Source organism: Chanos chanos, chromosome 7, assembly GCF_902362185.1.
Source record: "Chanos chanos chromosome 7, fChaCha1.1, whole genome shotgun sequence".
Lineage (NCBI taxonomy): Eukaryota > Metazoa > Chordata > Actinopteri > Gonorynchiformes > Chanidae > Chanos > Chanos chanos.
The window spans coordinates 38360056-38373799 of NC_044501.1; the positions used below are offsets into that span (position 1 = coordinate 38360056).

A 13744-nucleotide genomic window follows, 5' to 3' on the forward strand; every position below is an offset into this window, starting at 1 on the left:
CATTTCCCTCATGTGAAGACACGACTAATCAACTATTCAACCTCACTTCATTTTTTACTAAGCTTCTCTCTCCTCACAGAAATTGAAAATTGTCACGGTGACCTCTGCACTCTCAGGGGGTAACTGCTCTTCAGCTGTTTGTGCCATGGTTGTCAATAGGCAATGTACTTCAGTCAGAATAAGAGAGTATGCCGTCTTTGAGACTCCCAGTATGCTGCAGTTGCAACCATCCCAACCTGAGGTGTGAAACCCAGGGGCCGTTATGGGTCTCTATGAATACATCTCTCTAGCTGTTTTTGTTTTTTTTTAATATTCTCACGGCAAGCAGGACTGGAGTTTTGATGTTTCAGAGACCGACAAAAGAGACGATACTCAGACGATTTTTCAACTATGTATATGAATACAAAAAAATGCCTGTACAGCACAAGGCTAAAATCTAACATTGTTTACATGTTATTAATGTATTGTGAATGATATAAGTAACGCAACTTTAGACAATATTCTGCTTTCCTGTTATCCAAACAACTGAACATGGTATCGTTGTATAATGTTATACAATCCAGACTGACTGAATGTGCCATGGGCTGGTGGTGCTGTGTTTGAATGTCCAGTAATGCAACAGGGTTTGAAGTCTGGATAGAGGGTGTCAAGGAAAGACTGACCAATGAAAGAGTAACTATAAAAAGTTCAAGCTCTCCACATCATAAAAAAGGAGACCAGACCCTTACAAAAATCCACAAACACTCCCGAGCTCTCTCAGTTCGGTGCCATTCCAGGGGATTTGTTTCTCCACGTCATCACACAATAAGGATGTGTTGTCGTCCGTGTAAGTGTTTAGAAGTTCTGCTAGTTTTCATCGCTCATTTCAATGCCTGAGAGAGAGAGCTCTACACACACTTCAGCCATCCAGGAGGAGGATATTGTGGTTGGCAGGATCTGGCCGCCTGTATTTAAGGTTCAGTGTTGATGGCCCTGATGTAAACAGTCATTCATTTTGTAGTAGCCTACTGCAATCATCTGAAATGTAATGGTAATCTAACTCATTTTCGTAGGTCTCCGAGGGCACTGGCAGAAAATGACGGGTTTCCCTTTACGTATCTGCATTATACCTGCAGAACTTCCTTAAGACCGCGAATTAAACAACACCAGCCACATTAGTCATAACTGGACTCAGAACTTGCTCAACTGGACGCAAACAGGATGTTGAGCTGCTGATGTTGAAATTCGAAACTTGCAAGTCACTCTTTACTCACATAGTTACAGCCAGAAGCAAGTGCTTTCCAGTGTCAGAGACAGATCCATGTATCTTGAAATTTATTTGTGCAGGTGCTACCAAATGTTCGTTTCGTGTCTAACTGAGATGGCTTTTCAAAGCTTCATTAAAAATGAGTATCATTCAGATCTGTGGCCCTGCTCGGTGACCGTTGTGAGATAAAGCTAAATACTGGGCCTGTACAAATTTAGTTCTACTGACGTGGAACAACTTTCCTGATTGGAATGTAAAACACCGATTTCCCTCCTTTTTGTTCAAACAGAGCATGCTATTCTCTTACTCAAATGTTAGCCTCTTGCCGTTTAGCTCTTCAGAACTGCTGCCGTATTTTACATTTGTATTCACTGAATGGAGTTACAGAAATAGAGTTACAGGCAGTAGGTGATTTGTTATTTTTTAACAGGGAGGATGGCCTAACAGTCACTGACACTACTCTATAGAGTTTATAGGGGGATGGCAGGTTAACAAGGGGGAATGCATTTTGGTCATTTTGCTAACAAGGGGGATGTCATCCCCCCTCATCCCCATACAAATCGCCTACTGGTCACAGGATAGGACAAATTCACATTTAAATGTTATGATGTGTGATATCACTACAACGCAGGACACATAGAGTATCCTATTTATTTTCTCATTCAGTGTGACTGACAGGAGTGATGACCAATGGAGCTGAGTTACCCCCAGAAGTGTAATCGGGGTTGAAGTACGGATAGAGTTCCTCAGCAAAAGTCTGACCAGTGAAAGAGTAGATATGAGACCTGGCCATCACATCATAAAAGGAGACCACACCCTCCTCATAATCCACAAATACCCCCACCTTCTGGGGTTTCTGTTTCAGAGAGGAGCGGAAATAGTGGGAATCTAGAGCTTTATACTCATCCCCTTGGCTTAGACTCAGAGACCAGAGCCCATCTTTAAAGCTCTGCTCGAAATCCCTCTTCCTGTTAATGGACTCTCTGGCCACTCCTAAACGCCAGTTAGTCTTCCCTGTGACCTGCACCTCGTAGTAAAATCGCCCCGAGGAGAACCCCTCCTTCCCCAGGACGCAGAACTGATAAGCAAATCTCTCAGGGTTGTCGGGGAGATCCAGCGGAGTCATGCCACATCTCACTCGTTTTCCGTCATCGGACAGGATGAGGTAGGGATTGGCAGTGTCGGGATCCAGAATCACATCCACTGCGAGAAAAAAAAAAAAACAGAGAATCGTGGTTGAAGTGAATGTGTTAACGCTAACGGGGCAATCGTTGCGATAATTTACAAAATCAAGTTGGATCGTAAAATTTATCCGTTCTTTTCCAAAGCATCAAAGAGTTGATGTAAAGCCCATGCTTTCTATAGTTTATACGCTCTGTAGTAAAGCACAGTAGTACATGTATTAGAATAGTTTTTACAGCTGTTGCCATATTTCACCAGTTGCTAAATGTACTCTGAAAAAATCCCCCTGAGGTCATCTGTGAAAAGAGAGGTGTGGAGCAATGTGTTAATTATGAAAACTACAATGGACTCACCTGCATATTGTCTTCTTATGCTCTCAATCACTGATGGAAATAGAGGAAGACTTAAAATAATATAGAATATCAATTTTACATGATTTTTTTTTTAATTAGTATAAAACTTGTTGAACATTGCAAGACATTTCAGTTAAAGATCCACACCAATCTTGTCAATGGAAAATGTTTCTCTTTTTTTGTGACACTTCACGGATCACGTATTAGGTCAACATGGACATTTGAAGGTAAGGCTAACACAAAGATTTGAAGGTTAGGTTAACATGAATATTTGAAAGATATGTTGACATGCACATTGAATGAGTAGACATTGGGTGCTCATCCCGAAAATGAAATTTGCTCATTTTAATGGAAGGTGTTGAAATTAGCTAACTGTTCTGTAATAATGCAGAAATAATGTTACTTTCTGATGAGCAAAAAAATTGCTTCATTATGAAGTGTGGCATTAAGACAACTTTAGGACATACTGATACAGGTGCCTTAGCTGTGACCACATCAGCCTCTCTTTTCTTGGTATGACATTTAACTAAGTTATTGTATAGATTACTGACAACTATACGAAGCCGGCTGCAGCGTGTAATCTAAATCTATCTATTAATACAGATTATTCATTTACGATCAATGGGTCAAAAATCAAAACAAGTACAGCATCAGCGAGTAAAGAAAAATAAAATGAAATAAAATAAAATAAAAACAACTCACATGTGGATATTCTCCTCTTCTCTGTCTCTGAGAAGACAGAACACAAAATATTTGAAATTCATGATATCCTCTAACATAAAACTGATGTTTTCATGTTCAGAAAATGAAACACTGTGTCGCAGCAGATTATACAAGTGCAGCCTTTAATTCAACAGGTACACAAACTAATGGGCAAAGCACCTAAAGAAACATTTTTGACTATTAATTACCTCGTTTTCCAAGAAGGCCCCAGAACATTAAAAGTAATCCAGCAAAAATAACCGAAGCACAAACTGAAATGGATGTGGCATAAGTCCTTCGACGTTGTTTACCCAAAGTGTTACCTGAAACACACACACATACAGCAAACAGTTTTATATATATATATATATATATATATATATATATATATATATGTAAGACTGGAACATGACAGATGCAATCACGTACAAATAATTTTTAAAAAGCTGGTCAGGGTGGTTATACCTTGTACTATACCCCAAAATGAATTAAAATAACTAAACTCATAGATAAATTGCAGAAGTCTGCATGAATAGTTACTACTGACATGAAGTCTCACCTTCAACATTGACTTGTACAGTAATATTATCAGACCAGTGTTCTGTCTGGATTAAACATTTGTATTTTCCCTCATCAGAGACTTTCACTCTGGAGAGTTTTAATGATGTGTTGCCTTCCTGCAGTTCCTCTTTAAACAGTGATGTCCTCCCTCTGTAAGAAAGGACTTGATCTTTATGTTCAACACCATTTTCATATAAATGCACCAGTGAGTCTGATGTGCTAATCAGTCTAATCCACTCCACTGTCATGTCCACAGCACTGATGTTGGGTTTGAGAGAACAGGGCAGAATCAGATCTTCGCCAGCTTCAACAACAAGAGGACCATCTGGACCAACAACTTCAAACTGATCTGGAATCAGACATACAGAGTAAAATAATGCATCTTTACAACATCTTTACTTATATTTACCTATATGACGCTGGTCGTATGTCACTGGGAGAGAGAGAGGGGGGGGGGGGAGAGAGAGAGAGAGAGAGAAATATACATAGCGAGGGAGAGGGAGAGAGAGAAAGGATGTAACTATATGCTTCTCTCACGGACGTGTGAAGTTCTTACCTGATCTGGACAATGTGAAGTCGTGAAGTAAGAGCAGCAGAATCGCACAAGTACACTTCATTCCTGAGTCAGGAAGATCTGTGAAACAGATCTCAAACATTATCAGAGATTACTTTAAACCGTTATTCCAAATGCCACAAAAATCACTCCTCCATGGCTCGATGTTTCATATATAAAGACAGGGATAGTCTTTGTCTTAAACACATTCTGTCTGATAATCCAACAGTTCAGAGTCATGTCCCAGCGATCTGCTTCATGGGTTTTGAAAATCAGTCTCAAAATCTATCGCGCTCTCAGTCCTCAGTAATGCAGTAAAACCTGTCCGACATGCTAATGTACAATGACAGGGACACTCACGTGTGTGCTCTGTAACATGTGGTTATGATATTTACCCACTGGTTCTTCAATACTTTTTAACACTTTACTGCCAATGCCCAGTTAAAATTTAAAAAAAGAAAGAAAGAAAGAAAGAAAGAAAGAAAAAAAACGGCTTAAATCTCGATTTGACCTTTAGTCAAGTTAGCCTTGGCATTAAGCCAGCCCAAGAAATCCTGTTGGGACAGATCTCTGGTGAAGCACAGCTTCCCCCAAAATTGAGAAAAAAAAAGAAAAAACTTGGCCATTTTCATGATGTTACCATATACTATGGATTGTCTGGCTCTGTTGTTCATGCCAGAACATGGTTTTCATCCATTTGATTGACTTTTGCTTGTACAACAGTGCCATCTGCTGGCCCCTTGAAAAGCAGTGTAACAAAGGAGACAGAGCCCCAGTTGAGCTCAATGTTAACGTTAAACAGTGACACTCAGAAAATATTTATTTATTGATTTTATCAAATAAGCATTATTAACTGTAATGACAAATTGCTGAATAAATTTCATAAATATTTATATATTCATATATTCATTTCATCCTTCTTTTAATTACTAGAAACACGTGACGATGTACAGTTTACAATTACAATTTACAATTTAGCATTTAGCAGACGCTTTTAGCCAAAGCGACTTACAATCAGTGCATCAGATGGATTCCTAAAACCTCATAAGCATACATCGCTAAAAAGACTGAGCGTCAATTTACTCCTTCGTATTGCGCCCTGGAATTCTTAGACAAACATAGATACAAGACAAGGGTTTTTTTTTTTTTTTTTTTAAGGAAGGGGGGTTAGGCTTAGGGGGATAGGTGGGTTCTGAAGAGGTGGGTTTTCAGTTTCTTGCGGAAGATGGTGAGGGATTCCGCAGTCCTAACAGTATGAGGGAGGTCGTTCCACCACCGAGGGGCAATGGCGGAGAAGAGGCGTGGTCAGGAGGAGCGGCTGCCAGGTTCCCGAAGTGAGGGGACCGTCAGCTGACCAGAGGTCGTAGAGCGGAGGGTTCTAGTGGTGGTATACGGAGTTGGATGGTATTGCACAGGAGTTGTTACCGATGGACAATAAGCTGGTTCAAATTCCTTTCAACCCGGTACAATATAACCGTACACTGTCATGCGCTGAACAGATAAATGTTATACCTCTTTTAACAGATCAGCACTCTGCGGCTGAATGTTAGGTTCATAACAGTGGGGCCCAGCTGAATGTTCTCTGTCATCACAGAGTGTTTCATGTTCCCAGTGTTTATATAACGGTAAAACACGATCGCAGCATAGCTTGTGCAACGAATAAATGTACCCTATGTGAACATGCCATGAACATACGATGAACAGATGCATCCTATGTGAGCATGTACACGTTATGACCCAGATATACATTTGTTCTACTTATACGTTCCCTCACATGGGCGCTGGTTTATATAATTCATACGAAAAAAGTATTCTCACGCTTCGGTTTTGAAGTGTAAGTTTGGGAGTTTCCGTTATCTATGGCCACCGAGGTCAAAAGTCCTTGGCTGTGCAGGGTATATCTGTGTGTGTGAGAAGTACCGCCCTCGCTAGTCTTCCAACATTAAGACTCAGTCTGGGTGCCTTTGACGACCTCCTCTCTTCTTTTGCTGTGTGTTCCACCCTGTATCCTCGATAAAGACGAAGAACTACCTCAAGTCATCATCGTGCCTGTTTCTTATTTTTAACATTCAAAACCGTCGATGACCAACATGATAATGAAAATGTGTGGGAGGTAAGGAAAATGGACATGTGATTTGATCCGACAGTTAAGCATGTGAAGCTTTGACAAAACACACCAGTTACCTTTTTCAATTTTGGTGGACAGCTCCGTGTTAAATTGTCTCATATTTCACAACTTCAAGTGCTTACTGCTATAGTGTTTCCCTGTAATTAAGCATTGGACTTAACTCATTTCTATAAATAATTGTCTTTTAAGGCAATCGTTGGCCAGCCAGTGACCTTTCCTAGGTAGACTGACATTAACTTTTGGAAGAGAGTTAGACCAATACAGTTTTGGTGTTTAATCAGTGTTGTGAGGGCAAATTTGAGTAACTGAGCTAGTTTAGGGTTGCCATTTAAGAAGGTGTAAGGAATTATCTAGTCATGTATTTAGTCATGTGTCAATTGATTTCTACTTTTTGAAGTATAGAGTGTGTTCTGTTGATCAGTAAGCAGGAAACAAATTTTGTAAAAAAAAAAGAAAAAGAAAAGAAAAAGAAAACCCACATACTTTAGGACCCATGCTTATCTTATAATCAATGCACTTGGTTTCCAATAAGGCACAAAAAATGAATGCAAAAGTAGACAAAGGGTAAGGAAAGTATTCCAAATGAAACAGCAATCGAAATCACAATGATGTGAGTCTTCCAAGTTTGAAACATTTCCCCTGAAACAAAAAACAAAAAAAAAGAACATATTTTAGTTGTGCTTTTGCATTATATATATATATATATATATATATATATATATATGTGTATATAAATACACACACACACACACACACACACACACACACACATACACATATATATACATATATATACATATATACATACATATATATATTCTGGCACTGACATTCCTGCCTGCTTGCTCTGTGTTGCATCAAAAGCCAAACCAGTGCTTAATGTGATGCGATCAAATGAAGGACTAGTTTTGATTTCACAAGGTAGAGAGGGGTACAATTTAACATTGTATGCTGTATAGACAAGTGATACTTACTTGATATAACAATCTCTGTCTCCTTCATATGATCTGTCAGTATTACTCTGCAGTAGAACCTGTTGGTGTTACTGTCCTGTACAGTGACACGTTTTTTAACATGGAATCTTTCTGCGTCTCTGAGTGTCTCTGTATCTTCAGCAGGGAGAAGGTTTCCATCACTGTCCAGCCACACAACTTCAGGTTCAGGGTTCCAGCCTTTAATCTCACACAGTAATCTGAGTCCCCCAACACTGGTGTAGCCCTCTATAGAGATCACTGGGTAGGATCCCACAGCTGTTGCAAATATAAATATTGTTTGAGAATGCCACAATAAGAGGAAGTCAAATAAAATAAAACACATTATTAACATTAAATAAATATTTAAAAACTTACCCTCAACGCTGACTTGAACAGTTGTTTCGTCTTGCCAGCTTTCAGACTGAACTGAACATTTGTATTTTCCCTCATCAGAGACTTTCACTCTGGAGAGTTTTAATGAAGCGTTGCCTTTCTGCAGTTCCTCTTTAAACAGTGATGTCCTCCCTCTGTAAGACTGAATCTGATTGTTGTTATTGTCAACACCATTTTCATATAAATGCACCCGTGAGTCTGATGTATGGAGTTTAAACCACTCCACTGTCATGTCCACAGCACTGATGTTGTGTTTGAGAGAACAGGGCAGAATCAGGTCTTCACCAGCTCCAACAACAAGAGGACCATCTGGACCAACAACCTGAAACTGATCTGGAATCAGAATCAAAGATTAACATGTTATGGATTTCCCTCTCAGTAAGATAAATCACAGAGACAATACCAAATGCTCTACAGACACATGTACATACAGGAGCACAGAGGGTGGGGGTGGGGTGGGGGGGTTAAATGTCTCAGGGAAGTTTTACCTGATCTGGACAATACAGTGTAATGAAGAAGCAGAAGAATCCTAAAGAAACCACAGTTCATTCCTGAATGAGCCACATCCATGAGTCAGAAACAAAAGAAAAGCACTTTAAGCTCTGGGGAAATTTATAGGAAAAAAAAAAAAAAAGCTTAACCAGAGCTTTGGTTTAGTCCTTAACGGTAAAAGAATGGACTTGATATGAATCGAATATAAAAGTAATAACCATCTTGTAGGGAACAACAGTTTTAAATCTGTGTTCTAAACAACCTTCTCTGGGGTCATTGAGACAATAGTGCCAGATAGTTTTATTTTCTCTGTTTCACAACGTAGTTAAACCTGTGCAACCCGACTGTGAACGCAGACACACCGACACGCACGGTTAACAAAACGATCGACCTCATTCAACCACTCGTGTGATAAAATTCCATTCATGTCTGAATTATTCACTGTCCTCACTCTGAGGAAAAATACTGGAGATGAGAACAGACAGGCCTGCAATATGATGAATATATGTACAAATGTTGGACTGCAACAGAAGTATTTGTTGCATGTTTTCAGAAGATTATTATCTGACCAAGGCTGATACTGTGCAATGCCAGATCATCACCCTTTTGGACAGTTTTCACCTGTTGTGACAATGCGTTACTCTCAGTAAAGACTTATCCTAAGCATTAAATGAAGGGAAAAAATGTAAAAATTACAGTTGGATAGGACTCTGAAACTCTTTGCAGAGGGCTGAGTTTCAGAGATATTCAGCTGAGTACGGAGTCTGACGTTGAGCTGTTGTGTTCAGCCATTGCATTCTAATCTCATTGTTCGTCGTGCTCGGTTGAGTGAGTTTGTGTTTGTAGGTTTGTGAAAGCTCTGTGTAGTCATTCTATGCTTGTCTGAACAGCTCCTATGGTGTACATCACAGGAAGACAAGGCCAGTGACTCCACCCCTTTCTGACACTGAGTTGTTCCATATTTCATTGAGAAAACTGAACACAAAAAACCCTAGGTGGATGTAATTTGAAAAAAATGAACTTAACTTAATCCAATGAATGCATGTTTCTTTATTCTGTACATTAACATTTTGGATATTTGCAACATAAGTTCTTGCTATTTTTTTTTTTATTATTGAAACCTTCTTTTGCAAACTTGCACTCAGATCATCCATCACCAAATTTAGCTTGAATGAATGATTGAACTTCAACTGGGATAAAAAAAAAAAACCTAACAAAAAAAAACAAAAACAGAAAGACTTTAAACATTTTACTACTCTGTTGTCACCACAGGCCAGTCAACATTTGCTGGCTTCACTTTTCATAACAACACATCTCTCACACTTTGTCTGAGCCTGGTACACATTGTTTACCTAATCACAAAGCAGAACATAAAACTAGCAGACTGTGTAAAAATGGCATATCACTGACACCAGGTGGTGCTACAAAGAGAAAATTAATAAAAGAATATGTCAAATTCTTTGCACATTTTTGCCTGTTTTTTGAAAGAATATTTCACATGAATATTTAACATGTACAAGTTTGTTTCAGTCATTCATGAAGTAGCACAGCAGTAAAACTTTACAGTTAATGCAGTTATGAATCGTTTCTTTATTTGTCTCTATGGTTAGATCCAAACAGCAGTTGCCATGGCTCAAGTTGTTATGCAAAATGACCTTACCTCATGAAAAAGCATTCTCACTATGACACTGATCAATAATTATCTGGCATTTCATAAAATCTGTGGTGCGGATAGGCAGAACAGAGGTCACCATCATAACACTGTCAATGGTCAGTGCCGCTTCTCTCTCTCTCTCCTGGCTGTTCCCAGTACTTTCTGTAGAAAGTCATATACAGCCAGAATAAGAGGATGTGCTGCCATTCAGGCTCCCTGTGTGCTGCAGTTTCAGTCAGGTCCGTGTTTCATCAGGCACTAAAGATGAAACCTAAGATGAAGCATAAGGGTGTGGAACAGAAATGGACATGCTATGTATCTTTATTCTATTTGATTATAGCTTTCTGAATGTAAATCCAGCCACCAAATTATTCAATGTATCATTACATGGTTTAAAAACAAAAAAGCAAAAAACCCACACATACAAATAAAACCGAAAATCATGCTAAAAAAAAGTAGCAGTCTTTTTTTGACCAAACACTTTGTGATTTGACCGAAACATTTTCTCTGTGTACAACGTTCTGTGAATTTACAGGAGGATATCTGTTGTATTACTGAGGAGTTTGTGATATAACGGAATAAACCCAGGTGATGAAAGTGTATGTAGAGTTTATAGCTCTTTGGTCACTTTCACTAAGTTGTATTTACTATATGTATCAATATTATGGATTTCTGTGTTCTTTAGCTCCACTGAGAGAGAATAAGAAAGGGAAAAACACACAGTACAAGTGATATTACTTAAATCTTCTGGGTTTTGTCTCATCATTTAAAAATATTGCAGGGCTTCATTTACTGTGACTGACTGGAGAGATGATCAGTGGAGCTGAGTTTTTACCTCCATTGTTACTACAGGGATTGAAGTATGGATAGAGTTTCTCTGTGAAAGACTGACCAGTGAAAGAGTAGATATGAGACCTGGCCTCCACATCATAAAAGGAGACCAGACCCTCCTCATGATCCACAAACACCCCCACCTTCTGGGGTTTGTGTTTCAGAGAGAGATTGACCTTGGGCTTATCCTGACCCTTATAGTCTTTCCCATTCCACCACACAGTCCAGTATCCATTCTCAGGGCACTCTGCACATTTTGTCTTCCTCTCACTGGACTCTCTGGCCACTCCTAAAACCCAGCCAGTCTTCCCACTGACCTGCACCTCATAGTAAAATCTCCCTGAGGAGAACCCCTTTTCTCCCAAGACACCGAGATAGTTACTAAATCTCTTTGGGCCGACAGGGAGATGCTGTTCTTCGTAACCACATGTCACTTCTTTTCCATCATCAGATAGGATGAGGTCTGTATGTGCTGTAGCAGGATCCAAAGTTACATCCACTGTGAGAGAGTAAACATAACAGTGGATCTTATATGTAAAGACCAAAGATGAGATATTTCATAGTCCAATGTAGACTTTACATGGTAACAGGGATATGTACAAAAGCAATATGAGTAACTGACTGAAGTTGAGACCAAGTAATGGAGAACAAAAGAAGATAAGACACACGGACCCAGTACCTGCATATTGCTGAACCATCCTCAGTTCTGAGAAGACAAGATGTGTATGGTTAATGAGTCTGTTTTTGTTAGCTTCACATCTCCATCAGTAAACATATGACTGTCATTATCACGGTGAACATGTGTTTATTATGCTCTGAAATGGCTCAGATGTTACTGTGTGTTCTCATCATGTATGTATCTAACTTTTCAGAAGACTTAATGATCATTACAGTCTCACCTATCCGAGAAATGTGCGCAACATGGCTCAACCCTGAGGTCATACTAATCATTATAGACTCACCTATCTCTGTTATCTTCTCCATTGTCTTATTGAATGATTCCTCCAGCTGAGTCAGAGATCGCCTCAGATAGTCCACACTCACAGCACTCTTAATACTGATGTCAGTCCAGTTCTTGGATTGTGGAGGGCTGCATACAGATGGGTAAATCTACAGTACAGCAGGAGAGAGGAGAAATCCCTCAGCATGGGGAGTCCTGTCCTGTCATGTGCTTCATCGTCATTGAGCAGAGAGAGGGACACTCACCTGTAGGAGGTGGAGGAGGTTTTCACTTTGTGAGAGCTGCTCCAGCTCAGTGTCTCTCCTCTTTAAATCACTGATTTCCTGCTGCAGTTCTTTAATGACTCCTTCAGCCTCCTTCTCTGCTGTTTTCTGTTTCTCCTCCATCAACTCAATCAGATCAGCTTGGACTCTCTCAATGGATCTCATAAGAGCAATGAAGATCTCTGTACTTTCTGCTTTCTGTTTCTCTGTGTTTTTCTAGTGGGAGAAAAATAAACAATGTTGTCAATCTAACTAAATACCACTGATATTTTACTTCACTAAACAATTCTGATACTTAACGTACTTTGTGCTTCACTCACTTCATTGATCTCTACTGAGTGTCTGATCTCTTCAATCTTCTTCAGTCTGTCCTGGATCATCTGCTGGACTTCAGTCCGCATCTTCCCCATCTGTGTCTGTGAACAGAGAGAAAGAAAAAAAAAACACAGAATTCCAGAAATTGTGAGAACAGAACACCATATACTTAATAAAATTTTCTTTGCTTGGTTTTCCTGGACATGTTAAAAAACAAAGTTTGTCTTTAAACTCACTCCTGCCTTTTTAGCAGTGGAGTCCAGCCCGTTGACAGTGAGGTCAACCTCCACTATTATCTGATATCACAGGCAGACTGTATACTTAACCAAAGACATATATCTGGAATTTTGGTCTCCTTACCAAAAACAGAACACATAATCTCAACAAACACACTGAATCAATAATATTGTTTATCCCCCATACTGATTCCTACTCAATATGGCGGTGACAAAAAATACACCTGAAAATATAAATATGTTTAAAGTTTCGGGGCCGTTTCAATTTCAAGTCAGTACTGCTGTAAACCAACTGACAAAAGTTTTTCTCACCTTCCTCTCTCCACTCTCCTCCTCTATGGGAACAGTGTTGTGAGTTCTGTGCTCTCCCTCAGTACAGAACTGACACACACATGTCTGATCATCTCTACAGAACAGCTCCAGGGGTCTCTCATGTTTCTTACAGATATAATCCTCCACATTCTCCACAGGATCAATCAGTTTGTGTCTCTTCAAGCCTGGGACTCTCTGATGAGGCTCCAGGTGAGTCTCACAGTAAGAGGTCAGACACATCAGACAGGACTTCAGAGCAACAAGTTTCTCCTCTGTGCAGATGTCACATGAAATGTCTCTGGTTTTAACAGTAGGTATCTGTGGGATACTGCTGGCCTTCACCTCAACTGACTTCTTAAGCTGAGCAGTTACATCAGCAAGGACTGTACTGACATAGAGATCTGGTCTCTTCTCAAAACTCCTCTCACACATTGGACACTGACAGGAGTCACTGGTGTCCCAGAATCCTTTGGTACAGGTCATACAGAAGTTGTGTCCACATGGAGTAGAGACTGGATCAGTGAACACATCCAGACAGATAGAACACTGGAACTGCTCCTCAGACTGGATACTGCTGGAGGAAGCCAT

The 13744-nt window shown here is 39.7% G+C and overlaps 1 protein-coding gene across 1 annotated transcript; it reads right to left on the minus strand.

Moving 5' to 3' along the window:
• Nucleotides 1-1904: 1904 nt before the first annotated feature.
• LOC115816535 (zinc finger protein RFP-like) lies at nucleotides 1905-13744 on the minus strand. Its single transcript, XM_030779499.1, has 6 exons — nucleotides 13157-13744; nucleotides 12614-12709; nucleotides 12276-12509; nucleotides 12032-12179; nucleotides 11749-11775; nucleotides 1905-2449 (listed from the first exon to the last, which is right to left on the minus strand). Exons 1-6 carry the CDS (start codon nucleotides 13742-13744, stop codon nucleotides 1905-1907), a joined length of 1638 nt encoding a protein of 545 aa, XP_030635359.1.

Coding starts and splice junctions, on each gene's coding strand:
- LOC115816535 (XM_030779499.1), bottom strand. CDS start 13,744: ATGGCTTCCTCCAGCAGTATCCAGTCTGAGGAGCAGTTCCAGTGTTCT. Junction 12,710..13,156: donor AGGAGAGTGGAGAGAGGAAG/GTGAGAAAAACT, acceptor CTCTGTTCACAG/ACACAGATGGGGAAGATGCG. Junction 11,776..12,031: donor GGAGAAGATAACAGAGATAG/GTGAGTCTATAA, acceptor TTGTCTTCTCAG/AACTGAGGATGGTTCAGCAA.